Source organism: Lutjanus erythropterus, chromosome 15, assembly GCF_056507025.1.
Source record: "Lutjanus erythropterus isolate fLutEry1 chromosome 15, fLutEry1.hap2, whole genome shotgun sequence".
Lineage (NCBI taxonomy): Eukaryota > Metazoa > Chordata > Actinopteri > Lutjaniformes > Lutjanidae > Lutjanus > Lutjanus erythropterus.
Window position 1 is genome coordinate 20,675,872 of NC_139331.1, and position 25,764 is coordinate 20,701,635.

Consider the following 25,764-nt stretch of genomic DNA (forward strand, 5'->3'; position numbering starts at 1 on the left):
GTGTAGTCACGTGGAGACGGTGGAGTCCACCTCGGTTCTGTCCAAACAGAACGTGAACGTTTAGCAGTCGGTCTGTCGGAGCGCCGCTTGGTGCTAAACTGATTCATGTTGTTTTTTTAGCCACCCGTCCCTTTAAACTAGACTATTTTATCGAAGAATGAGCGATAACGATGATATCGAAGTCGACAGTGACGTGAGTATAACCACTTTTAGCTTTTTAACGATGTTATTTTGCTAGCTGGTGATTTAGCTGAACTAGCGGCTCGGCTAGCGTTAGCTACCAATAAGCTGGCTAGTTTTGCCTTTCTGTCTGATAAGTATTTCTTGTTCGGGATTCTTCTTGTTAATTAATAAGCAACCATAGTCTTTCTTGTTTCAGACCTTTGTTAATCTGCTAAATTATCTCACTTTCTAGTGACCTCAGCGAAACAGTAAGATTTGCTGAACAATTATGGCTACAATTGTACTTTTTGTTCTGTTTCTTTGCAGGAAGACTCACCGAGATATCACTCTGTGGTGCGTAATGCTGGGGGGATTTGTCCAATGTCGAAATATGTTTCACTGTTGTTGCAAAGTTTATATATTCATCACATCCTTTTTATTTTACAACTATTTAATCGATTGGTAAGGTTATACTCTGGAGGTTGATATTACTTCAAATACTATGTGGAAGTACACATTCCTGTCTTGGGGAACAACTGCATTATTATAAAATAATATTTGTGCACGGTAATTTTCAGTTATTTTCTGTAGTATCTGAATTATATTGCATTTCTACTAGTGCAGCGATTGTTCCTCGGCATCAACGTTTAGTAGTGCACTGCAGGGTATCCCCCATCCTGTGTACGCGGCCATAGGGAGACGGTGACACGACATCTATATTTAGACCAAAGCTTTATCCCGCTACAATGGCTTTTTTTTGTTGCATGTTTATTATTTTTTCCGGTTTATACAAAGCTTTCTGTGCTCGGTGGCAGCCAGTCAGTCGCTCCGAGTCATTTTCCCCGGCGGTTCACTTCACACCGCGGGGATTCCGCTCGTGATCGGGGTTTGCAAATTACACATCTAGGTCATCCCAGTATAGAGAGACGGTTTACATTTGCACCGCATTTACGGCGATGGTGCACAGGCGAAGGTATATAGAGGCTGTTGCATGTGTGAAAGGAGCGGTAGCCGCGCCTGCTGCGTCTCGGACAAGCCTTCGTGTCAGGAAGGGGTGCTGCGGGATGTTTTCCTGTGTTGCAGCCAGTGATTAGAGCCATCTTCTCTCTACAGGCCACTAAAGGGCTGGCAGCCTAAATGAATGACGTATAGCTGCATCGCATACCGGCGAGAAAAACACCCTGCACGACTTGGTTGATGCACAGGCTGCTGCACAACACGACGCCTCAGCTCCTGTCAGAAAACCAGAATTTAAAATGCATGAAGGCATTAAGGAAACATTAGTGTTAAATTTTAGAATATGCATTAGTGTTAATAAGCTGCTGCCCTCCAACAGACCTCAGGTATTTCTCTCTTTAATGCAGTCGTGAGCTCGATTGCAGAGCCACATGAGAAACTCAAACCTGATTTCAGTTCACTTAGTGTTACCTAATTTGGTTAGAGAAGCTATGAACATAAATATGTATGTCCTGTTAGCTGTTTGTGTCCCTCAGAGTCAGTCAGTTGCTAATATCTCTGCATATCTTATCCAGAATGAATGTGAATTAGGTCTTAAAATCTGCATGTATACAGATAGGGAAGACATGAGGAAATGTCTAATGACATCAGCTTAAACTTTCACTTGCTTCTCTTCTTAAGACACTAGCAGTTATGTAACTTGTTACTGAAATTGCAGCACCTGCGATTTCAAAAATGCACTTTTTCCAAATTACAATTTGGATAAATCTTTAGAGGTATGATCAGTAGAATCTGTCTGAGCTTATTGAAAATGCACCAGGAAGATAATTGATTCTTGTGTTTCTGTTCCCAGGTTATCACATACCAAAGTTTTGTGTTAATAAAACATACCAAACACAGCAAAATAATGAGAAAATAAGGTAATATAGGTAGAGGACAGGGTCTCTGCAGATACAGCCACCACCACACACTTCTAGTGGGTCCCAAGTGACTGGAATGTTTCTGAGTGTGTTAGACTTTTTTTTTTATTGTTGCATTTTGTGCCTTTAAAATCTGCTTATATACAAATAGGGAAGATGTGAGGAAATATCTAATTGCATCAGCTTAAAATTTCACTTGCTACATGTTGTTAAAGCACTGTATTTTGCAACTTTTAAGTGAAATTTTGGCTCTTGCAATTTCAAAAATGCACTCTTCACATTGCGATATTGATAGCTCTTTAAGTAATAGTGGGTAAAGCAGTCGGGTATCCACTGACACAGACTGGTTTGGTTTTAATTGTTTTGGATGAGCTACAGTCACTAGCTACAGACTTCTGACAATTTATTTGGCAACATGATAGCACACAGTCAGAATTTAGAAGAAAAAATAAACTTTATAATTCTCTGATTTCAGCTTCTAAAATTTTCTGGTTCCTTTCATCTTCTCTAACAGTAAACTGAATATCTTTGGGTTGTGGAGAAAACAAGACATTTGAGGACGTCATCTTGGGCTTTGGGAAACACTGATCAGTGTTTTGAATAATTTTCTGATATTTTATGCACTAAATTAACACACAAATCAAGAAAATGATTGACACATTCATCAATAATGAAAATAACTGTTAACATGGTTCAACATCAGTGTTTTTTCACTTGTCTAGCCAGGCAAGTGGGTCAGAAAACTGCTTGCACAAAGTCATTTTTTACTTCATCCTGTACAAATTGTTTAATTTATTAGCAGTTATCAAATAACAGCAAACATTTTAGTTAATTTTTATGTTTAATCTAGAGCTACAATTTTTATAAAATGACAAAATAATGAAAAAAGACATCCCAGTTTCTTAAAGTCCTGGGTAACATCTTTAAATGTCTTATGTTGTCAGCCCAAAACCCAGAGATATTCATTATAATATGATAATAAATAGAGAAAAGCAGGACTCCTCATTGTTGAGTGGATGAAAATGGCATTTCTGCCGTTTTTGCATTAAAAATTACCTAAATATTTGATCATTATCAAAATAGTTTAGTAGTTAAATTCTCTTTTACTACTTGCCCAGTTGGGCAAGTGAGTTGTTAGATCTACTAGCTCTTTAGGGCGTTTCACTTGCCCTGGGCAAGCATGCTGTCCTCATTGTTGAGCTCTGGTTAGTTGCAGCCCTAGACCAGCGTGGAAGGTTTCAAATAGGTTTCAAAACTGAGATAGTGGGACTGTTGTCAGCAGAAACGTCTCAGCTGGTGAGATAAGGGATTGACTGTCTGGTCCCAACGTGAGCACCAGAGACTTGTGTGAAGTTTGCATTATATTATATGTTAGACTTGAATGTAGAGCAAAGAGAAATAGGTGATGGACAGAAAATTTATCTGCAACAATTTAGATAAGGGATTATGTCATTTTTAAACTAAAGTGGAAAAATTCGCAGGTTAAGATTCTCAAATGTCAGGTTTGGCTGCTGTTCTTTGTTTGTCGTCGTTCTAAATTAAATATTTTTGGGTTTTGGACTGTTGCTTGAACAAAACAAGAACTTGTGAGGGACATTTTTGCTGACGTTTTATAGACGTTTTTCTGGAGCCTCTGGTTTATTAGTGTTTCCACTGTTATTAGTACAAGAAGGTTTTCCACGTACTCCACCAGCCTGACAGAAGTGTAGTCTTTCATGCAGAGAACGTGAGACGGCCATCAGTAGCCGGTGTGCGGCAGTTACCAGCTCTTCCACTCGGCACCTGGAGCAGTTATGTAACGTGTCATGGTCAGGTATGAATAGAATGGAGGGAGCAGCTCAGCTGGCAGCCAGCAAAAGGTATCGGTTTTATGATGAACTGATAATGGTTGCACGTAGGTAATTGAACACCTGTTTTTCATGGTGCCTGATGTGCTTAACAACTCAGATAGCATATACCATGACGCTAATAAGGCACCAGTACATGTCTGTGAGTACAGCTGGCTGGACATAAAAAGGTTGTTTGATATTGGTGAACCTTGATAGGATACTATAGGCCATAGCAATGTATATGGCATCTAGCTCAGTTTGTACTTCACCCCCAAATGAAATACTAATAAAGTTATTGTGCAATAAAAAATTCGCTACAGCAGTCAGGAATGTATGTAAAATTATTCATTTCTGGCAGGGCTGCCCTGATTAAAGATTTTCCCTAGTCAGCTAGTAGGGCTGGGACAATACTTATCTCCCAATAGATGCTGATTTGACACGTGTTGCAATGTGATATTTAAGTTTATTGCAATTATGTTTGTTTTTTTAAACCGTAGAGCATGGGATTAAGTTGAATCACCCACTTTACACTGTATAACATGGGTCACATGTCAGTCTCCCACAAAATTCCCACTTTGTATTAGCACTGAGCTAACAGGCTAAGTGCTAGTTAATTATATTATAAAAAATCTTTTCAGGAATTGCAATAAAAAAAATCCCAGTACTTAAATAAATAGGTTCTTCTCCCACCCCTATTGACTAGTTCAAGTCATTAGTTAGCCTTTAAAATATAAATTTCACGAGGGCCACAAAGCGATCCATTTGTCAAATGCTAACTGTAAAAACAGTAATGATTCTGAATGTGTTGAAACAACCAGCAAGGAGACTGAACATTTTAATAATTTATTTAAACACACAGTAACGCTGTAAAATCACAAGTCCCATGTTAAAGTAATCCCCTGACAGCTTTAAAGAGTAAGGTTGGCCAATACAGTATATTCTGGGAAACCCATCAGTGATTCTGCTGTACTGTTAATGCCGCTGAATCTATCACTTAAATTTCTCAGGGTGTTTTACACCATTGCACACGGTGTGATACATCAATGAGAATGATTTCTTTAAGGCATTTAACTGCTGGAGAAACCAAAAACAGATATTCCTGTCTGGGTGTTTTAACTGCCCACTCATTTTTAAATAGATTTTTCCACAAAATTAAATTAATCACAGCATGTATTTAAATTGTTGTATAATATTACATAACTGGTGAATGAGAGGTTTTTTTTTTCCCATATAACCCAATTTATTTTAGCAATCCAGAGCCTGATGGCTTTGGTCGTCACGGATGACAGACTCAACAACAGCCACGGCTATTATGTACTGTATGTGGCATTTGGTGTGTGAAAGAGAATATCTGCCCCCTTAATGAAAATTAATGTTTTATTTCATAAAAGCATAAAGAGGCATTGCAGTATTTCACTGAATAAAAAGAAATACTACAAATGTCATGTAGCTTTATCCTTGTTATGATGGGGTTGTATGAGATATTCTTACCAACCAGACTCCTTTGGCAAAAACAATTTACCTCACAACATAGGTGTTGTTGGTCTGCTGCTGCCTTGAGCAGTTAGTTTTTTATGTGTTATTGTGTGACTTTTATGTTTTTAAATGGTTAGCTTTGGTTCAGTGAAGTGACACAATAACACAGGTAAAATACTGTTTTTGCAAATGGAGTCTGGTGACTTTAGAGAGAGTGATATTTAGCTTGTATAACGACGATTTCCTGTTGGACAGGGCTGCCTGGAGACAATGTAATGTGGTGAAAACATAAGTCGTTGTAGTAGTAGACTTGAACTAATAATTAACTATTTTTTAGGTGGCTAAAATGTGTTTTTTGTTGCTGACCCTGTCCACAGCAGTACATTTCTTGGCTTCCTTCTGAGGGTGTGCCGACAACCATCTGCTGTGGTTAATACACTGATTATCGTTAAGTACCTCATACAGACCCGCTTGAAAAAAATGTGAAATATTCCTTTGATTTAGGAGTGATATTTAGAAATAGCCAGTTAAGTGTTAATTTGAATCACCCAGGGCACTTTATGTCCATAATTGTCAGGTGATTGTATATGGAGCAGCTCCAGAGAGTGCTGCTTGAATACAGTTTTGTATCTTAATTAACTCTCAAAGATTAATGATGTTAAGTACCCTGCCTGGTAAAAGAAGGGATTTTTTAAGAGTCAAAACAGGTCTCAGTTTTGAGCTGATACTGGATATGTAGAATATAAATGCTCATCTAGCTCAAATAAGGTGTTTGTTTAAAATTAAGGCACGGTAGAAGCTGAAAATAGATGTTTTTGATATTTTTCTGTATAATTATATTCTAGTGGTGGCTGAAGAGGATCAGTAGTATGACCCAAATATTTCCTATAACTCCAAAAATCAAAATAATTGAAAATGGATTGATTTAAGCATGTTTTTATCCAATGAAATATTCTCCACTGGTTCATTTTTATTTAGCTTTGCACCACAGTTAAAAAAAATTGTTTGCTTTCCTGCCAAGCACACACAAAGCGAGGTATGCACATATATTAACGGGGCAATCTAGCAGCAGCATAAATTACATTTATTTGACAAACCTGATGAGTTCTATTATGGCGGGTAACTTAACTCCTGTCACAGTGAACATGAAACAGTAAAATGAAACCGTTGGTTGCAGATACAAATGGTGACACAGAAGAGAAACTAAACTTCAGACCACAGAGATTCAGTTAAAAGCTATGAAAGACAAAGAACTGAACACACAGACACTTGTAAAATCGAGTTGTAGTCGCTCCACTCCGCATGCACAGGAGGAGATAAATGCGACCTGACTCCTCTCACACTGAGCTGAAGTGAAACAGCTGCACACAAATGTGGTAAATGGTCAAATATTTTGTTGTTTTCAAGGGAGGAGCTGAGAGCGTGGAAACACTGAAGGTCTCGTTGTTCCCTGTCGTGCGACTTTTTTTTTTTGGCAAACACGCTGCTACTTCACCAGTCACCAAAACAGAAGATTTTTTTAAACCCATAAAAAGTGAAACAGTAGTGCGCTTCTTCCAGTTGGTTCACAATATGTTCACATCAGAAATTAACCGCTCCGTAGTTCATTTGATAGCCGTCTGAAATGGTCTATTAAAACAGATCAGAGTGTGATTGGTCCACACCAGAGTTTGAATCCAAGATTCTCACCAACTGAATCGCAACAAGGACGTAAACTCTCAAGGGTTTTGTTCAGCAGGACTAAACAAGGCTGGTTTGAACCTGCTGAATTTTCAAAGAAAGTTGGTTTAATAAAGACTTGAGATTAATTGGACTAAATAATTTTTTATTTAAATGTAGGGATTTTTAGTTTTGTTAGGGTCTAATGTCATAGAATATGACAACATAGTTTCAAAGCTTTATTCAAAAACCTCAAAAAAAGCTTAAATAAAAAAAAAAGAGATATGGGACACTCATCATATGTATAAATCTAAACAATAGGATCAAAGTCTGAGATGTTTTCTGAAAGATAATTTACTGTCTACAGTCCTAGTTTGACACAGGAAGTCGGCCACGTGTACCTCCCTTCTATTCACTGAAAACCGCTGCCGGACTTGTAATTGCACATGCCATCCATACCAGTCACGTTTGTTTATGCCAGGGTTAATGAAGGGAGTGGAGTCTCACCTCTTGGTGGCTGTATGCGTGATACAAGGAGGCACATGCTCCTGGTGGATTTGCCTCTCTTGCATGGTTTGTGGCTCTTGTGCAACAGGCCACAGTAGCAGCCGTTACCATGCCAGCCAGACTAATCACAAGGCAGGTTATTGTGATTAATATGCAGTGAATTTTGATAGTGTTTATTGTTAGGGGCTTAGTGTCATGTTAGGCTGATGGTTCACCTTGTTGGACTTGTTTTGTAGCATTAAATTGCTCATAACTATTAGCTTGTACTTGTTACAGATGTTGGTAACTGAGTCACACTTTACATTTTGTTCCTTCCCACCAAACACATGACGCTCTGAAGGCTTGTCTTAACCTGCGTGTTGTCTCACTGGTGGCTACTTTGGTTTTTGTTGTGATCCGTGGACAGCATGAGTCAGATGACACCAGGTCACGTGACATAGCTCTACCTTGTCTTCCCATCTGCCTGAGGCCGTGTCCTAACCACATCATCACCGTGCGGTTTCATTGCTAATATTTAAATCAGTCCTCGCTTTGTTGGAGGCATATGAAGCGAGATGATCAGTCGAGCTGTGCGGGCTTTGATTGGGTGTTGCACTCAATGTCTCAGCCTGGTGACAGTGTGGATTAAGTCAGAATCAGATGTGATTGGAGGCTGTGATGCGGGTTTGGCCTAAAAACAGATTGAACTACAGGCAGCAAACTGATCTGCTGCCTGGATCTGGTCATGTGATCACAGCAGCCATCTTATGCCTTTAGAGTCTAATCTGAATACTAATGTGTGGTTGAAATGTGGAGCCTTTAAGTGTGTTAATTTGGGATGTATAAAATGAGGGTTGGGTCAGTTATTTAACTTGATGAAAAATGCGATGAATGTGTTTTAATGTGGTACAACAGCCTGAAATTCACCATGAATTTGGCTGAATCCAGTGAGGTAATATGATTAAAGCTGTGTAATGTAGAAAGAACAGGGCATCCTTGAGAAAGCTCGTGTTTCCAAACACTCCTGCACACGATCAAATTAAATCCTGCTTATAACCCCTGAATCTTAAGTTAGGACCTCCATAAATCTGCACTTCTTGTGTCTTTTGTCTCATTCAGTCGGTGTAATCCTCATCCAGGACCTTCTGTCCTCATCCGCCCACCTCTCACCCCGTCTGAATGACTTGAGTTTCTTGACTTTGACCAGGTCATGAATTTGAAGGCCACTCCTGTGTGCTCCTGCTGAGAAGGAGGGACAGAAATGCAGTGGAGGGGGTCAGCATAGGTCACACTGGAGGAGGGGGATGGAGGCTCAGGAGGGCCGAAAGGCCAAAGAATGCTGCGACTTCTAGTCATGAAAAATAAGCATTTTGACACTGTTTGGATTTTGTAATCATTAGGCTACAGGTGGTTATCAGGTGGCTGTAGTGCTGACAGACGATTAGTCAACAGAAAATCTAAGACATATCTAATCTAAGACATTCTGGACTACTGAGTATTATTGATTATATTTGGTACGATTCTGATTTAGGGTTGTTATCTTTGAATTTCTTGACACTGCAATATAAAGCATCCTAGGACATTTTTTTCTCATGAACTGTTGCATTTAACAAGAATGAGAAAAAGGTGGCACATTTATTCCACTGCTTACAATCATTACATATATGTTGAATCAGTTGGGGATGCAAAATTGTCGAATTTTTCTTATTTCAGTCGTGTTAGATTGCAGAGTTTTGTTGGTTATCCACACTCCAGTAGCTTTCTGGTTTAAGTAAAATTACAGATTATTTGATTTAATTTCTTGTTGCCTGTTCTTCTCACTGTTGAGGGAATACTACTTTTTGACTTCAAACTCAAATTGGCTTGGGACGACTGATGGTACTGCAAGGAAGAGGAATATTTCTAAAGGTTTCCGTCTTGAACATATCACTATATACCGACTACTACTATACTTACATGCAACCAGCAGTTTCTATGCATCTTTATATACATTAATTAACTGTGCACTGGACGCAAATTCAGCAATTCTTCTGTAACTTAGAAATTGGTCATTAATACCCTGATAAGGAGGGCTATCGGAGTGTTATGGGTTTGTCTGTGCTTCCCTCAAACGCCACAGTATGCAGTGAAAACTCGAACTTTGTCAGGTACCTGATCATAAGTGTCACTCGATGTTGGTCAGACAGAAGGTTGGAAATGTGGCTTTGGGCTTGAGAAATTTGTGATGGCCATTTTATAGTGTTTTATTCTAGATTAAGCAGATCCTAATGAAAATAACCATTAGTTTGGGACCCAGTGTTTTATATATTTTTGGTTTAAATAATATTTACATTCAGGGTCTGTACAAAGTTTGGATGCTTCATTATCGGTCGTGTTTTCAAGGTTAGGAATGTGCTTGAATTTTGAATATACTAGAACATAGTTGAATATTAAAAATGTTTGATATTATATTTTCATACATAATCTGGTGTTTGATCCACAAAATCACTCCGTGTAAACTTAACATATTTTAATATTTGAAAAGAAACGATCCCGTTGTCATATTTTTTTTATTCCCAGCCAGATAAGTCCTCTGTTGATGCCTTAACCTGAAAATTAGCAAGTATTCAATAATCAAAACATACATTCACAGTTAGGAATTTGTGATTGCATTTATAGTAATAATTTAGATGTGATGATAATGGTTTCAATGACTGGAAATTTTGTTTTTTAGGTACCTCGAAAGTGCTTGAATTTTACTCTTAAAAAGCTGCACAAAGCCTGCACACAGAATGACTGCTGTTCTTGTTGTAAAGGCAGAGTGCGACTTGGCAGCAGAGCGGTTTGTGTAGGTTGACCGGGGACGGTTGGACACCCGCTGTCCTCTACCCACGCTGCTCTGCTGCCAGGCTGAAGGCCTTGTGACTCTTCTCATTGCAGGCAGACAAACGGGCACACCACAATGCGCTGGAGCGCAAGCGTAGGGACCACATCAAAGACAGCTTTCACAGCCTCCGGGATTCCGTACCCGCCCTGCAGGGAGAAAAGGTTGGTAAAGCTCAGCCTGCAGGTCCACCAGGCACACAAAAGGCTCATGTAAGAAATTTTGTATTTTGCCATGTGTTTGCTACAAGGTTAAGTATATGTTCTATTTGAGTTTTAAAGGGATGAGGGAATTTCTAGCATGATGCAATTTAAATGATTTCTAGTGAGCTGCAGATGTCTTTTCTAGCTTAATGTGTGTGTCAGTGAAACAGTTGAAGGCTCTAGGAGGAGGGCAGATGGTGGAAGAGTGCAGATTGGCAGCAGCAAGACAGTGATGCAGTCTAAATACTTGGACCAGCGTCAGGAAGTTATTATGAGGAAATTTTTGTTGCTCTCTTCCTGTTTTGACATCCATGACATTGAAAGCAATTGGAGCTGCCTCAGTAACTGGGCACACTGTTTGATTTTCCCCTAAAAGTCCAGTTCAACAGGACTGTTGATGCAGCGCGAAGGGCGGGGGTTTATGAGATGATGTGTGAGAGGGATGTTTGGTGATCATTTGCAAGACGTGTTGGGTTACAGCCGCCTCAGTACTCGACCCCCACCTCTCTCCCAGGACCAGACTGCTATTAGAGCTCTGTTTTAAGGCCAGCATGCAGCGAGAGGAAGCAGAGCAAAGAGAATATTAGGGCTGGGTACCAAATCAATCCTTTTAACACAGGGTTTTCCCTGCCTAACTTACCCAAAGGCAGGCTGCCCTCGTGTTTTTGGCTGCCACCTTTGTTTCAAATTCTGACAAAAACGTATTGTGCTTGTTATCAGCAACTGCTCCGAGCCTATGCACATTTGGGAAGCACTCGACTTTGGTGGCAACAGGGGAATTTCTACAAGATCAAGGAAGTTGTGAGGCAAACAAAGTTGTGTTTGTTATGAAAGCTAAGTTGGCGTAAGTTATATAAGTAAATAGGACAGGATGACAAACTGCAGTAGCCACTTTTTGAATGGCGATAGTTGACAGATCATTTAGAAGCATGGACACATTCTCAAAAGTTGTTCAAACTGCTGTTTGTGTACCATTTATTGAATCTATTAAAAAGTGTGTGACAGTGATCCCAGAGTGATAAGCCCGAAACATTACTGTACAAGACACCTGCTGTTCGTCCTGCTGCATAAAGTTCTGTCACTTCACTTAGGGAGCATCAATAAATTACTGTTGGAATGCAAAACAAAACAAAATGTTCGCCAAGTCATGTAGCACACTTATTTTGATGGCTAATGTGTGACTGGTTTGAAGTTTTTTCATGAGCTTCAATGTCATGTGGCCCAGTGACTCTAGTGGAGGATGGAGATTACGGTGTACTTTGAACCTCTCGAAACAGAGCAAACAAGCAAATAAAATGAAAACAAAAAATAACTATAGAGCTCTATAAGTGAACACCAAGATTTAAATATTTGACCAATGATTGGACTGAATTAAGAGCCTAGCAGCTGCATTTTGGATGGTTTTAGGACTGTGTAATCAAGATTTATAATGGCAGCATGTAATTGGAAAACAAAATGGGCCCCAAAATGTGTCCTTGGGGGACGCCACATGGCAGAGCAGCAGTGTCCGTTACAAATTCACTGACAGAAACTGGAGGTGGAAAACCTGGTTTTGGTATTGATATAGAAACGTATCTTCACTAATATGAAATACTTTCATGTGATACCCAGCCCTAATGAGTACAGATCTCACTGATGCTGCTGCTGACTTTGCTAATTAGAGATGTAGTGTCAAGTAAATATCTGTAGTCCTTGCACATTTTGGAGCATCCAGTCAGTTAACGGGCTGCAGCAGTGCTTTTGTTTGCTGTAACTGAGGCGAACGCTCTGACAGTAACGTGTCAGGGTTGTGACCTGGTCAGTGGATGTCAGACTGAAGTGTGAGAGGATTTTGAGAGGTTAAGAGGAGGCAAGCTGTGCAGAACCACACAGCGCTGTCCTAGATTTCCCTGCAGTTGTGTGCAGCGTGTCGGCCTCTGGGCCCGTCTCTCTAGCATCATGACAGGGGCAGAAATTTTTTGTGTTGTAAGAAATGTGAATGAAAAAAACTCTGTATACTTGCGTCATTGCTTCAATTTCTGCATGTGTCACTAACAGCAGTCTACCAAACAGGCGTCTCGAGCTCAAATCCTAGACAAAGCCACAGAGTACATCCAGTACATGAGGCGAAAAAACCACACACACCAGCAGGACATCGACGACCTGAAGAGGCAGAACGCACTGCTGGAGCAACAAGGTATCTCTCACTGTCTCACTACCATGTTATTCTGCAGGCTGGGGGTACTTTACATGAGATTTAGACTCATTATACCACAAGAAAGTAATATGTTGTGGTATAATGAGAATTGAGGACATCTGTAATATTTATCTGCTGATAGTAGCTGGGACTTGTATGACCTCAGAAAGGTTTTGAGTTCAATCAGATTTGACCTGTTGCAGCCACTGAGAGTGGAGTGCAGGAGGGGAGGGTGAGGAAACACAAATGCTTTGCCACCATGTTTGTTTTTGTTGGATGTTGTAGTGAGATAAAAGACCCCGTGGATGAATGGTCTGAGAACATGTTGTTCTAATCTCAAAATCAAACTGTTTGTGCCACTACAACAGTGGACAGTTGGAAAGCCAAAGTTTAGCCCCTCTTAGAGCTTAAATCAGCTTCTGTAATGCAGATTCTCTTAAGTGTTTTCTCTCATGGGGCTTGCTGATTATATGAAATATGTTCCTAAACCAAAATGCTATTTATATGGACAGTAAAAATTTAACAGTGTTGTTTTTTTTTTCTTTTTTTCATAATTCTTACATGTTCAAGAACATAAAGGCTTTAAGATTCATGTTAATTTTCCTCAAGAAAATTGCGATCAGTGGATCTCTACTGTTTGTGTCTTTTCAGTTACACCAGGAGGAGTCAGAGCAAAGTTAAACTGCTCATTTTAGGAGATACTGTTCAAGTTTTTGTTTATAGTACAGTGGATGTGAAGAGGAAATCTTAAATTGGGTTGCTTTCCACTCAGCAGAGCAGGGTTATATTAAAATGGATGATGCAGCACAGCTAATATCGTGGCTTCCTCCATTTTGGATCCTCTGGTTATCTACATTTCCTCAAAGATAATCTCATTCTGTTCAGTCCTGTAATGTCTCCCCAGTCTGAATTTATCTGTACTGACTGCGTCATTTTTTTTCACCCTCTTCCTCTGCTCATGTTTCTCCCTGTGTTCCTGCAGTCCGCGCTCTGGAGAAGGTGAAGGGCTCCACCCAGCTCCAGGCCAGCTACTCGTCGCCTGACAGCAGCCTGTACACCAATCCCAAAGGCAGCGCCGTGTCGGCGTTCGACGGAGGCTCAGACTCGAGCTCCGAGTCAGAGGCTGAGGAGCCACCTAACAGGAAGAAGCTGCGCGTGGAGGCCAGCTAGAGAGCTGAGCGGTTAAAACCCGGCCAAGGTCGAGGCGGCGGGGGCACAAGGGAGGGCGAGAGGGAACGTGGCCTTTAAAGCTCTCAAGGCTCGTCGACCCCTCCCCCTCTTTCATGCCAACAACCACCACCCCCCAGCCTCCCTCAACATCCTCCTCGTTTGCTCTCCTCCATCTCGGGGTGGGCTCGCACTGGAGACTCATGACCCCTCAAACCTCCACACGCCGCCGCCGCCACAATCGTCTCTCTTCTCACCCGATCTTCAAGAAGAGTAGGGAGGAAGTCAGCAGGGTGGAAGATGACTGCTTCAATCCATCGAGAGAGCTTCAGGTTTTTTCCCCCGTCCCATACCTCTCTTTCTCTCTTTTCTTTGGTTCTCCGTCATTGGTATTTCCCCCCCTAGCAACGTCAACAATCCAAAACCCAAAAAGAGGCAGCTTGGCTACTTAAGGACTTGATGCTTTTTTTGTACCCTCAATAAAGCCCCTCCTCCTCCCCGGGTTGTTTTTTTGGGAGGGGGGGCGGGCGTGCCAGGCGTACTCCTCCAAGCACTGCTATATTATATATTTTTTGTTCTTTTTTGTTTATTTTGTTATTCTTGATAAAAACCTGTTTAGAATTTACACACACACACCTAGATGAATCGTCCTGGAAAAGTTTACCTTTTTAAAATAAAAAACAAAACATTTGTAGCTTACTTTTTTCCACTAAAGAATGTGACGACGCTTTGAAGCAAATGTTAAAGTGATACCCACCTCAGGCCCACTGGATCGCAGATGTTTTCTGCCCGACACGTTTGTTAACACAAGATTTAAAAAAAAAAGAAGAAAACATGACTCCTTTGTTGAAATTTGATGTTTTGAAGGAGAATATTCCTAAACTTGTTATCGTATTTTGTCCTTTAGCTTGAAGTAGTGAATGACTTTAGGTGGCTGAATACGTTAGGCATCTCGTTTTATATATTATAAAAAGCATTGATTGATTGGATGTTTTCAAGTTCAAAAAGTATGTTATGCATTTTGTAGTAATCTCACAAGTTAATGGGAAAATGCCAATTTGTCACATGTAGTTTTCCTTAAGGGTTTGAAATAGGTATTGAATGTCAAAGGTAGCTCCCGTCTTTTGCAGTACAAGGAGGCGAAATAAAGTCCTTGTCGATGTGTTGTGCTTTACACAGTAAAAATCAATGTTGCTGAATCCCCCAAGGAAAAAAAGGAAGCATTTTGCGTGTCTAGGAAACGTGTGTGTATGTATATTGTTTCCATTTTATTTCCATTTAGGAGGATATAATTAGTGTAATAGGTCTTTGTTTGTCCGATTCCATTCCATGGAAATTACAAGTATGTTGTACATACTGCCAACAATTGTCTTGCAAGTTGAGGCCTACCTTTACTATGAGACTATAAAATAAACTATTTTATCCTTTAACCTGCTCCCTGTGGTTTATTTAGCTGTCAGACCAAAGAGTAGAAATGTCTCCTGTAGTGTGTTTCAGTCACTTTTCTGTCCCTTAAGTAGAGGAGCCTTCAGGACTGGATGTGCTGTGGTGCAGCAGGCAAACAAAACTTCCAGTTTTTCTGGTTTCCACTGATGCAGGCAGGTGTCTGGAATAAAGACCGAGGGCAGAACGTACTTTTATGTCTGATTATGCAACAGTTCTCCCCTTACACTGGTGTAGTTTGTAATTATGTGGCGGGGGCGCTGGGCCAGCTGATGTTTTCGTCTGTGAGCAACAGCCAACCTACTTACAGTATGCACATGTTGAATCTGTCTCATTTCAGAGATTGATGCTTTATTTACTTTAATTTTTTTCTTTCAGGCAGGAACAGATTTAGATCTGGTATTTAAAAATACTGAGGTAATGAGTCAAAATTTGTACAGAGTTACTTAAACAGTCCGAAATCCAATAATCAAAACTTTAGGCCTTAAAATGTCTTCACCATATGATTGTGATAGATCTGATAAATTGACTGGAGCTTGAAGTCAATATATATAATGTTACTGATCATGCTGTAACAACTACTAAATGAAACCACATGGAACCGTTAACCACCAATGCAAACTGCAGCCCAGCTGAGCTTCATGCTCCACTATCAAGTGTGGGAAGGACAAGAAGTCACATGATGTTCTTCTGATTGGCAGATTTCATTAAGAGATTAATATTAATTTTAAATGATGGATGAAATGATTTTTAAATGGTGGATGGATAAGTCAAATTGTGTTCATAATATTAAGTCGTAAGTTTAACTTGTTGAAACCTAGAAAACAACAGTTGCTTTTCACTAGAGCTTTTTTATTATATTTATATTTTTTATAATTTTTATAATTGTTTTTTTGTTTTTTTTTAAGAAAAAATGCCAAATACTCCCAAGTTCCAGCTTCTTAAAATGTCAGAATTCAAACTCTTTGAAATGTTTTTGTTGATTTGATGGGTTATGGATTTTAGGAAAATGTTTTATAGACAAAGCTTACAGATGAGTATTAGGGCCAGGTATAAAGGAATAAAGTTAAGTGTTCAAACACTTTTCTCAAAATGCCTGGCACTATTGCTCAAAGTTTGACTTTATTCTCAAAATGCCAAATTAAAAAAAAAAAAATCCTATTTTCTTGCCCCATGCCAGGCCTTAATACTCTTCTGTACAAATTGATTAATCAATACAGTAAATAACTGCAACATTTCAGCCCTTAACTAACTAAACTCACATCTGTCTCAGAACTTAATTAGGAAATTATGGACCTTAAACATTCTGGTGGAGATACAGTGGATCCTTTATTCTTTTATTTTGTTGTCCTAAAAATAAATGTAAAATATACAACAGTCCAACAATACTGGAATCAGCCTAAAAAAATGCACTGTGTGTAAGTTTGTAAATTGTAGGATATAAACTCTGGAGGGTAGATAAATGCACCCACCCAAGAAAAACTATAGAGGACCTCGGTGTCCTCAGTTATAATTAGAGCCCTTCTTTCAGTTTATTCTTGGTTCCTCCAAAGATCATACTGATGCTGTTTAGATTATCTGCTTTTCCAGGTGCTTGTCATGTGTTTCAACAGTTTTATTTTTTTTAAAGTATGACTTGTGTCAAATGTTCACCAGTCATCAAACAGCTGTAAAGCATTTTAAAACACCATCATGAAAACTGCTATATAAAGTTTTATTAATTTAGCTCATACTGAAACCGTAGAAAGTTTCGCTTTTATTTCAGAGAATGAAAACAATAGGCATTGCAAGCAAAAATTCAGCTGAATGCGAAGCTGCCCACACACAACTGTCGACCTTTATTCAGGCAAACTGCTCCAGGCCTCATCTCTACCGAGGGTCGACCGTTCGACCGGTTCTTGGGCTCGTCTATGTCAGACCTGACTGCCGTTTGCTGGTTCGAGTCCACTCCCAAGAGTTGGCTGGTTCACACGCAACGATGCCTCCGCCGAGGACTAACTAGGACTGATGGTCGTCTGATCCGGAGGCAGCGGCGGGGTCCGACAATCTGTCGTCAGCGGAGGCTCCTGGCTGCTTGTTGTCGTCGGGGACAGGCAGCCGGTGGAAGTGCTGCAGGGCCTGAGCCACCTTCTCTGGACTGATGTTGTAAACTGGATGAGTTGGAGCCTACAAAAGACAGAAACAAGACATTTGTTGTATTATAATATTTTAGTGTAAATAGCCTCTACTGTCTGTGGAGACATTTCATTGATTTGGTCAGAATGAAACTGGTCTGCTAAAAAGGAGAATCAATTTCTTTAAACACTGCTGCACTGTTTTAAATTGATATACTGGCATTTTCACGGTGTAGGTGCCCACACACCTGTCAGTACACAATACAATACTGAAGATTTTGGATCTGGAACTTAAATGGATAGTTCAGATTGATTTATTTATTTTGAAGTGGAGTTGTATGAGGCTCTCGTCCAGAATCAGTGTATTAGCTACAGTAGATGGCAACTGGCACACTTCCAGTTTTGAGAGTCAGCAGGAAAAAACAGTTTAGAAAGCAAAGCAATGTACTGCTGTGGACAGTGTCAGTAATGAAATGTGTTTTAGCCACTGAAAAAAAATCTATATCAGTTAAAGTGAACACCATCAGACAATCTTTTCCTCTGGGGAAACTGCTGTTGTATAAGCCAAATATATCGCTCTCTCCAAACCAATCAGACTGTTGGCAAAAACACTGCCTTGAGAGAGTGGTATCTGACTTATATATTATAAAAGTTTCAGATCAGAAAAGGCTGCAAAGTATAGTGGTGAAAATATTCTAAATATAACACACACTTAAAATAATGCAGACTTTGTTTTTCATGACTGTTTTTTTCTGATTTCAGACAAATATTTCAGTATTGTTTGATATATTTGATAACATTGTGTACATAAATATGACAAAAGAAACACAACTGGACACAATTCAGAAAAAAAGAAAGCATATAAAAAAGGTAAATCTGAAATAATTCAATATACACAAAGACAAGATTGAACATTTAGTTGGGACTTTGTTTCTAATATGGTTAAGAGAGGGACTCCATACTTAATAAAAGTCTTTGAGGAGCCCCTTAAAGAGTGTTTTCTCTAATTTTAGAAAGCAGGACATTTTTCATCCAGTGTGTAAAGATCAACTCGGTGTGCATCTCTCCATTAGGTGGACTTTCTTTTAAGAAACTCATGCAGCCCTACTTAAAAAAATCTGAACTATTCCTTTAATAAAGAATTAATAAAAAGTCAACACATAAATCAACATTAGTAGCATCACCCAGTCAGTTTCACAGCTGTTACCACAGAAAATGAGGAGTAAACATTACCTTTAAATGTGCTTATAATTATACTAGTTAAACAACATGAACACTACATGTCTGGAATGTTCTCCAAGAACAATCCAAACTATTTCATATTGTGTGCCTGCAACATGGAACAACATGCAGAACCATTTTTAAATGGTTCTGCATGTTCTGCTGCTTTCCTCATTTTTATCCGAGGGGCAATTTAAATCTTTAAACGTATCACATTTTACTTCTAGGTGTTCCTGTTTTACCTGATTAATGGTTTTACATGTTTACTGTTTTTATTCATTATTGGTGCTTTTATTTATTTTTACATTTTTAATTGTAGCTTTTATTGCTTTTACTTCTTGTTGCCACTTTTATGCAAGTTTCTCTCCTAAGTGTTTTTATTTTTTATTGTTTTACTCAGCTACATTGTAAATGAGATCTCTATCTCAATGCATTTCCGAGTTAAAATAAAGGTTAAATGAATGAATGAGTGTCATATGCATATGCATGTATAGGGGGCAGATTTACTGGAACCAGCTGTAGTGTCAGTAATATGACAGGAAACAGGAAAATAACACAAACACCACTGCCGGTTCCATCAGCATCTTCAAGTCAAACCACATTTGACTGCTTTACTGACAGCACTCACTCCACCCAACAGTCATTGCTGCTTCTCCTTTTATATTTGCATCAAAATGTAACAAGGAAATAAACTCCCAATAAAGTTAACAAACATTGCATAACATCTTGTTTAAGTAATCTGTAACTATTTATTTACTTGTTTATTGTTTTTTTTTAAATACAGTCTATTTAATGCTTTAATTATTTATCTGCTTGCTTTTACATTTTGTTTTTATGTTTTTTTAAATGCAATTTTAGTATTTAAAATGACGTGTTTGTAATTTATTTCTATGCTCTTGCACTTTGATGATGAATTGCTTTGTGTCTGATTAGTGACATATAAATAAACTTCCTTTGCCTTGCCTGAATGGTCACACTGAACATATAAGACATGTTGTACATTTACAGGTCCAGAAAGACCGAACAAAGTCCTGCTCTCATGACTGTTAATGCAGGTGCATGCAGCCAAAGTCATATCCACATACATCTTCACACTGCAAAACTGGAAGTTAAAAAAGCCAGTAGTTTAATAATTTAGTGCATGGTGGAAAAATGAAAGAGTTCAAGTGAATCAGAGGCGAAATGAGCAGCTGATAGCTGATTTTTAAAAAGGAGCTTAGTTAATTTAATTTATAATTTTTTCTTTTCATTTTCAAGGACCTGCAGATAAACATGTTTGCTGTAGACTGATTAAATCATCATAACTGATCACATCATGATGTGTGGTAATAAATAAATAACCCTATGAGGAGCCCAACTAATGCTGATCTTTTGGTGTGTGTGTGTGTGTGTGGGGGGGGGGGGGCTCAATCAACAGAAATTTGGGAATAAATTAGCTTTTGAAGAAAACCCTACACTTTGGTAGTCAGATGTGGGCTATTTTACATTTGATAAATAAACATGCTTAACAGACTGAACCACTGTCTGCTCAACTGTGAAGCTTTTCTTACAGCTCCTGCAGCAGTGTGCGAAAAAAACAGTATTATAATATTCCAACCAGGGATAGTTGAACCCCAGGGGGTACCTCTGCAGTTCCCGAGGGGGTACATGGAAAGATTGTCAAGTAGCTCAACTGATTAGGACAGAAAAAAGAAAGTGTGATTGAAAATATGTTCACATAATTGTGTCTTCCAGCTGATCTTATTGTCAGAAGAACCAATAAACAACCAACTATGCGGGGGGGGGGACTGCACAGGACAGGACAAGCCTTCCACCTGAGCCACCTGTAACATCTTAAAGGAGAAATCTGTGATATATTTATGGTGATAAATCAGAAAATTACCATGATTCTACAGCCACCACTGAAATGTATATTCCGTCCTGTAAGTTGTGTTACTGTTTGTCCGTTTCATGTTAATTAAAGTTCTAATTAATGTCGAATGTTCACCAAATTAGTAAGTCAGGGTTCCTTCGCCTTTTTTTTTAAAGTCAAATTCAAGCATTTTCAAGGTTCATTTTGAAACTTCTTCAGCACCTTTCAGTTGTAGTAAATGACATGTTTATACACAATATATACTCAAAATGATCAATGACCATTTTATTTTTTCATCACACTAAATCAGATGTTATTGTGCAAGCAGACTGACTATATCCTCATAATAAACTGGTTACTAGTTTATCTTATAATACATCTTTAGCAGTTACCAAGTTCTCATTTGTTCATACTGAAGTGAACCCATTCCTGTCACTAAATTAAAAGGCACCCTCATCCATCCGTCTGTCTCACTCCAAACCCTGCTGCAGCCTCACCAGTCTGTTCTCCTCCCTGCCGAGTATCATCTCATGATGGAGGTCCATGTTTCCAAAGTGCTGTGCGATGGAGAGGCCGCTCAGGCAGTAACACGTGTGGTAAAAATCTCTGGACCTGGACACACGAAGACAGAACAAAGGACAATAATGCGCGTGAGTAAAACCATGTGAATCATATTTGAATGAGTGAAGAGTGTGCGAGTTCGTGCTACTGCCAACCTTCATGTGGTGTGTGTGTGTGTGTGTGTGTGTCCAGATGGTGTGGGACTGACTTGCCAGGCTTATCCAGGAGGCCCCCTGTTGGGTTCTGACAGCACAGGAGAATATACTCCTGCAAGGCCTGCTGCTCGAACATCCACCGCTGCCGACTCAGCTCCAACTCTCCTGCACAAAAAAAAAGTTGACACTTTTCACTTTTTGTGGTAAATTATTTAATTATTTAAAAAGCCTAATGAATAAAATTCTATTGGATTATAAAACTGCCATTTCCAGTGTAAACATTCTGTGGTTAAACCATTTCAATTTACAATTTGACCTTTACCCTCTACTGTACGGTTCATTTTAAGAGTAGTGCTTGCAACAATAAAAATTGTATTGTTTAGTGTTTTGCAGCAGAAAACACCAACTTCAAAATGCATTAAGACAAGGAATCAAAGTGAAGCTCACTTAAAATAGTGTCATCTGTTAAAAAATTTTGGTGAAAAACCTTTAAAACTGAAAAGGGCGAACCTTATATTTACCACACTGACATTTATTCAGTGTAGCTGACTTGTATCGAGGAAACACAAGCCAGTACGATGAAAAAAACTCTCAATTCCACAAAAACAGCCTTGAAATACATTGAATGTCTCCCTGTTTTGAAGAATCTGTACTGACCACTAAACCACTGTGTGTATCTAGTGCAGCAAGGAGTTTTTCTTGGTTTATTGCAAGTAAAATCACATTTTGTCTGTGATTTTCTTGTAGCCACAGGACAAATTCTTGAGCAACAGGAAGCAATTTTCTCTACATCTTCGTAGGGAAAATACAATACAGTTCAGTGTCAAGGGAGAAAGCAATAATAATCTGAGTTTTGATTAAAGGATGGTTCCATCATTTTTTTTTTGTTTTTTGAGGTTTCTGAACCCTCAAATTTTGGTCCAGGTTATGTATGTTTTAGCGTCAAAATGCTATCTTCCCAAGCCCTTCTAGAAAACAATTTTATCTGAGAGCTTATTCTCCCGTGTGCTTCTAAGAATGTTTTTAAAATAGAGAAGGAGATAGCCTTCATGGCCTTCTGCTGGAGAGCCCTTCCTGCCAGGGCTTTAGGAAGTCAGGTGACATAGTATAAAGAGTGACAAAGTGGGAGCAGGATGTGGTGGACGAATGCCTTCACCAGCACAGGACTTCGACCCTGGTGACTTGGGTTAAAGTCCCATGTGAAGCGTATTGTTGAGACCGTTAACCACACAGGCTTTCCAGCAGGGAAATTTGAAGGCTAACTTCTCCCACGTGCTTCTAAAAACGTTTCCCCGAGTGACCTGATGTAGGTTTCTGCATGGTGACGTTGCTACATATAAATCCCCTGGGCTGAGGGAGGAGTGCTCTAACCTGCATCACTGCTTTCGGGTTGTGTGGGTATTTCCATCAGAAAAACCCATAAAAGAACACAAACGGGGTCTCCCTTTAAGAACTAATAGTGCAATTACTGGTCAAAATTACAGTGGTCCTCAATATTTTCTCCATGTGTTTTACAACTCTTAAAGACTTGCTACGCAGCATGTCTGAGCTCGGGGCTTTGCTATGACCAAAGATACAGTACCTTCTTTGAATAAGGCTCTGTGGAGTAGAGGCAGGAGTCCAGCCTGCCAGAAAGAGTAGCAGCCGTCCACCAGTTTATTACAGCGGCCCTGGAAGCCTCCTTCGAATCGCATCTGTCTGCTGACCACCCACCGCTGAGGAGGACACATGACAAACACACATTCAACACGACCAAAAATGTTGTCTTTTAACTCGTGTGCATCCCTCTGAAAACTTAAAGGGTGTTCAACTCTCCTGGTCACTTTTAGTCACATTAAGACAGAGACAGAGCAGAGCTTCAGCAGGGGCCCAGACGTAGAGATTGAGTGGAAGGGATGAAGGAAAGCAGCGCCTCGATATTGTCAAAACGGGAAGGAATTTTCCAATATTGTTGCCATGGAAACCACTAACTGGTGCCCATCCAGTCTGCTCGGCTTGGAATTGAGTAATTATGGAATACCGGGTTTAATACCAGCTGGGGTCTAATCTGTCTAAGAAAGAGGGAGGACAATGTTTAGCTTATTAGTGTTAGGTCAGGGATTCATTTCAGCAGCTAAAGAAGGAAAAAAAACCTGAGTTCAACACAGCGCAACATGCAAATATCCAAATGTTCCAGGATATTTTTAGATAAAAGAGCTTTTCCCTCGTGAAGTCACGGGGTAATCTGAAAAGGCATGTGACAGTGATCTTTGATCAGCAAATCTACCCATAAATACTTGCATTAATACAGCATACATGTTGCTGCTGAGTGTAGAGTCGTCTTTATTTGATCAGAACAGACAGGCTCATCACTCATTAGCCGCACTGGACTGTGGGAAATATGCTGCTTCCCTTCCTCTACATTTGACAGGAAATACGAAGTATTGTCATCTGCAATAACAGTGAAACAGTTTCAAATGATGTATTGATACATATGTTATTAATTAATGGCAGTTAGACGTTTGCATTTTGCTGGTTCAAACTCTCAGGCTGCATTTTCTTCACTTGTTTTCACAGCTTTGTACAAATTTTTAAGGAGAAAAATGTCTATCCTCGTCACAAGATTGTTGATTGTCATCCTTGAAAAAAGAATTTTAGTAATACTGAGTAATAAATAAGACACAAATCTGAGAGCTGCTGTCAATGCTGATCTTTTCTCAATCTTAATGATTAATTCAATCTCTCAGTGATGAAACTGGGGCTGTTTTAGAGTTTAATGAGTGTGACTCATTCTACATCACTCAATAAAGGACAACTTCATAAAAGCCTTTTTGTTTTTACACACCCCCTAAATTACCAAATTAAGTTCAGCAAACAAAACTGTTATAAAAAAAAATTAATAATAAAAATAATTCTTCACAGACATGTGATCTGATGATACACATGTTCTCAGACACGTATCTGTTCTCACATAGCATATGAGGAATTTTCTTTGTGATTTTGGTGCATAACAATAAACACAGTAAGTAGAAAAATATAACCAAAGATAAAAATCAAGAACAGCAAGTCAAGAAGCAGTAGGAAAAGAAAATAGACAAATCTGAAAAAAAGTTGTATAAATAAAAAAAATTACATTTTTTTTAAAATGAAAATGTGCAGATTTTTTAGCAGGAATGTGTCGCTGTGCACGGAAGGTACTAAACTTCACACTAATAAAAGTGTAAGAATAAAATAAAAAATAATAAAATTTGATTTACAATTATATAAAACGGACAATGACAGAAAATTCTCATGTTTTGGAACCAGTGAATGTTTAGTATTTCTTGGTGTTCAAAATGTTTGAACACTTCAGTGTCTGACTTTGTGTGTCAGCTGCTCTGACACATACTGACATGCTAACTCCCTCTAATGTCCTCTGGTCACTGAGGTGATATTAACAACAGCTCCTCTCAGTCCCTCACTCAGGCCTCAAAACCAAATATGACTGAGCTTTCTCTGTTGCTGCCCACAGGCTCTAAAAAAGCTCCCCATCCAACATTAAATCCTGTTCCACCGTTGACAATTTTTAGTCAGATTTATAGGCAGCTTTTTAAAAAACTGCTTTTGTCAAGTCCCATGTTAACTTATTTCCAACATCCTCTTACTGTGTACTATTCCTGTTTTCATGTGTTGATGCAGATCCTAGCCCATCTACATTGACTGTTCTCAACGTCTGCTGTTAGTATATGTCTGAGAAAAATAACAGTCCAAAAGTGTGGGTCAACCTCACACACACTGCAACATGAACAAACTCAACAAATTTTGTGTCCTGACTGAAAGAAAAAAAAAAAAGGAATAGTATGAAGTGCAGGTTTTGATCATTGCAAAAAAACCAAAAAGAAACAAAACCCTTTTAGTACATTTATTTTATGAGAAAAAAGGTCTGAACCTCAAATAAACTCCAACAGAAAATCTGACAAATGTTACAACTCATAAAAGTCTACTCAGTAACAAATAAAGAGTCTAAAGAGATCCAAGTGGTGGTTCAAGGTTTCTTAACCAAACCATGATACCACGTTTTTGCTGCCTAAAATAATTTTAATCAGTTTCACCACAGTATACTTGTATACAAAACAAGGTAACTTAGCATTAATCTATATAAGTGATGGCAATGATTAGTGTAAATTTAAAACAAAACAATTTAATTATCACTTACTTTCAAAATATTTGACTGCCACATTAGCACAATAAACATAAATGTTGACAATGATGAACATTAAACCTGTTTGTTTTTAAGTTAACCTTGTTTTCATTCATTCATTTTGACCCATTTATGCATCTATGGGTTAAGAATTTCCTTTTGTACATTCACTGTACGACATCCAGCTCCAGGCACATGTAAAACACAGTCTCTGGTCGACTGTGGACGGCACTGAACCCTTTGTGAGGACACAGGACAAGAAGACATGTATATATCAGATTTAAATTGTGGCATCACTGATTTCAGTATTCCTCAGTACTTTCCCCTACTCAGCTTTCTTAAGATTTTTGATGTTGTAAAT

At 39.0% G+C, this 25,764-nt stretch overlaps 2 protein-coding genes across 9 annotated transcripts in view; one reads left to right on the forward strand and one right to left on the reverse strand.

Annotated features, from left to right (window-relative positions):
* max (myc associated factor X) lies at positions 1-15,328 on the forward strand. Of its 7 annotated transcripts, none has more exons than XM_084736952.1 (5): positions 4-193; positions 490-516; positions 10,409-10,564; positions 12,593-12,731; positions 13,714-15,328. In XM_084736952.1, exons 1-5 carry the CDS (start codon positions 158-160, stop codon positions 13,899-13,901), a joined length of 546 nt encoding a protein of 181 aa, XP_084593078.1. In that variant the 5' UTR covers positions 4-157; the 3' UTR covers positions 13,902-15,328. The 7 variants fall into 7 exon arrangements, with proteins under 7 accessions (XP_084593080.1, XP_084593078.1, XP_084593079.1 ...); XM_084736953.1 differs by having other exon boundaries at positions 12,608-12,731; XM_084736956.1 differs by having other exon boundaries at positions 9-193; positions 10,409-10,516; positions 12,608-12,731.
* A 1,323-nt stretch (positions 15,329-16,651) lies between these two features.
* The window catches only part of fntb (farnesyltransferase, CAAX box, subunit beta), a 29,133-nt gene continuing 20,020 nt past the window's right edge, over positions 16,652-25,764 (reverse strand). The window contains exons 9-12 of one of the 2 annotated variants that reach the window (XM_084737971.1): positions 22,827-22,959; positions 21,298-21,409; positions 21,026-21,140; positions 16,652-17,507 (exon numbers count right to left, since the gene is read on the reverse strand). In XM_084737971.1, the coding sequence (XP_084594097.1) occupies positions 17,340-17,507; positions 21,026-21,140; positions 21,298-21,409; positions 22,827-22,959 (528 nt within the window). In that variant the 3' untranslated portion in view covers positions 16,652-17,339. The remainder of the gene's footprint in view (positions 17,508-21,025; positions 21,141-21,297; positions 21,410-22,826; positions 22,960-25,764) is intronic. The other variant, XR_014771946.1, reaches the window with a different exon arrangement.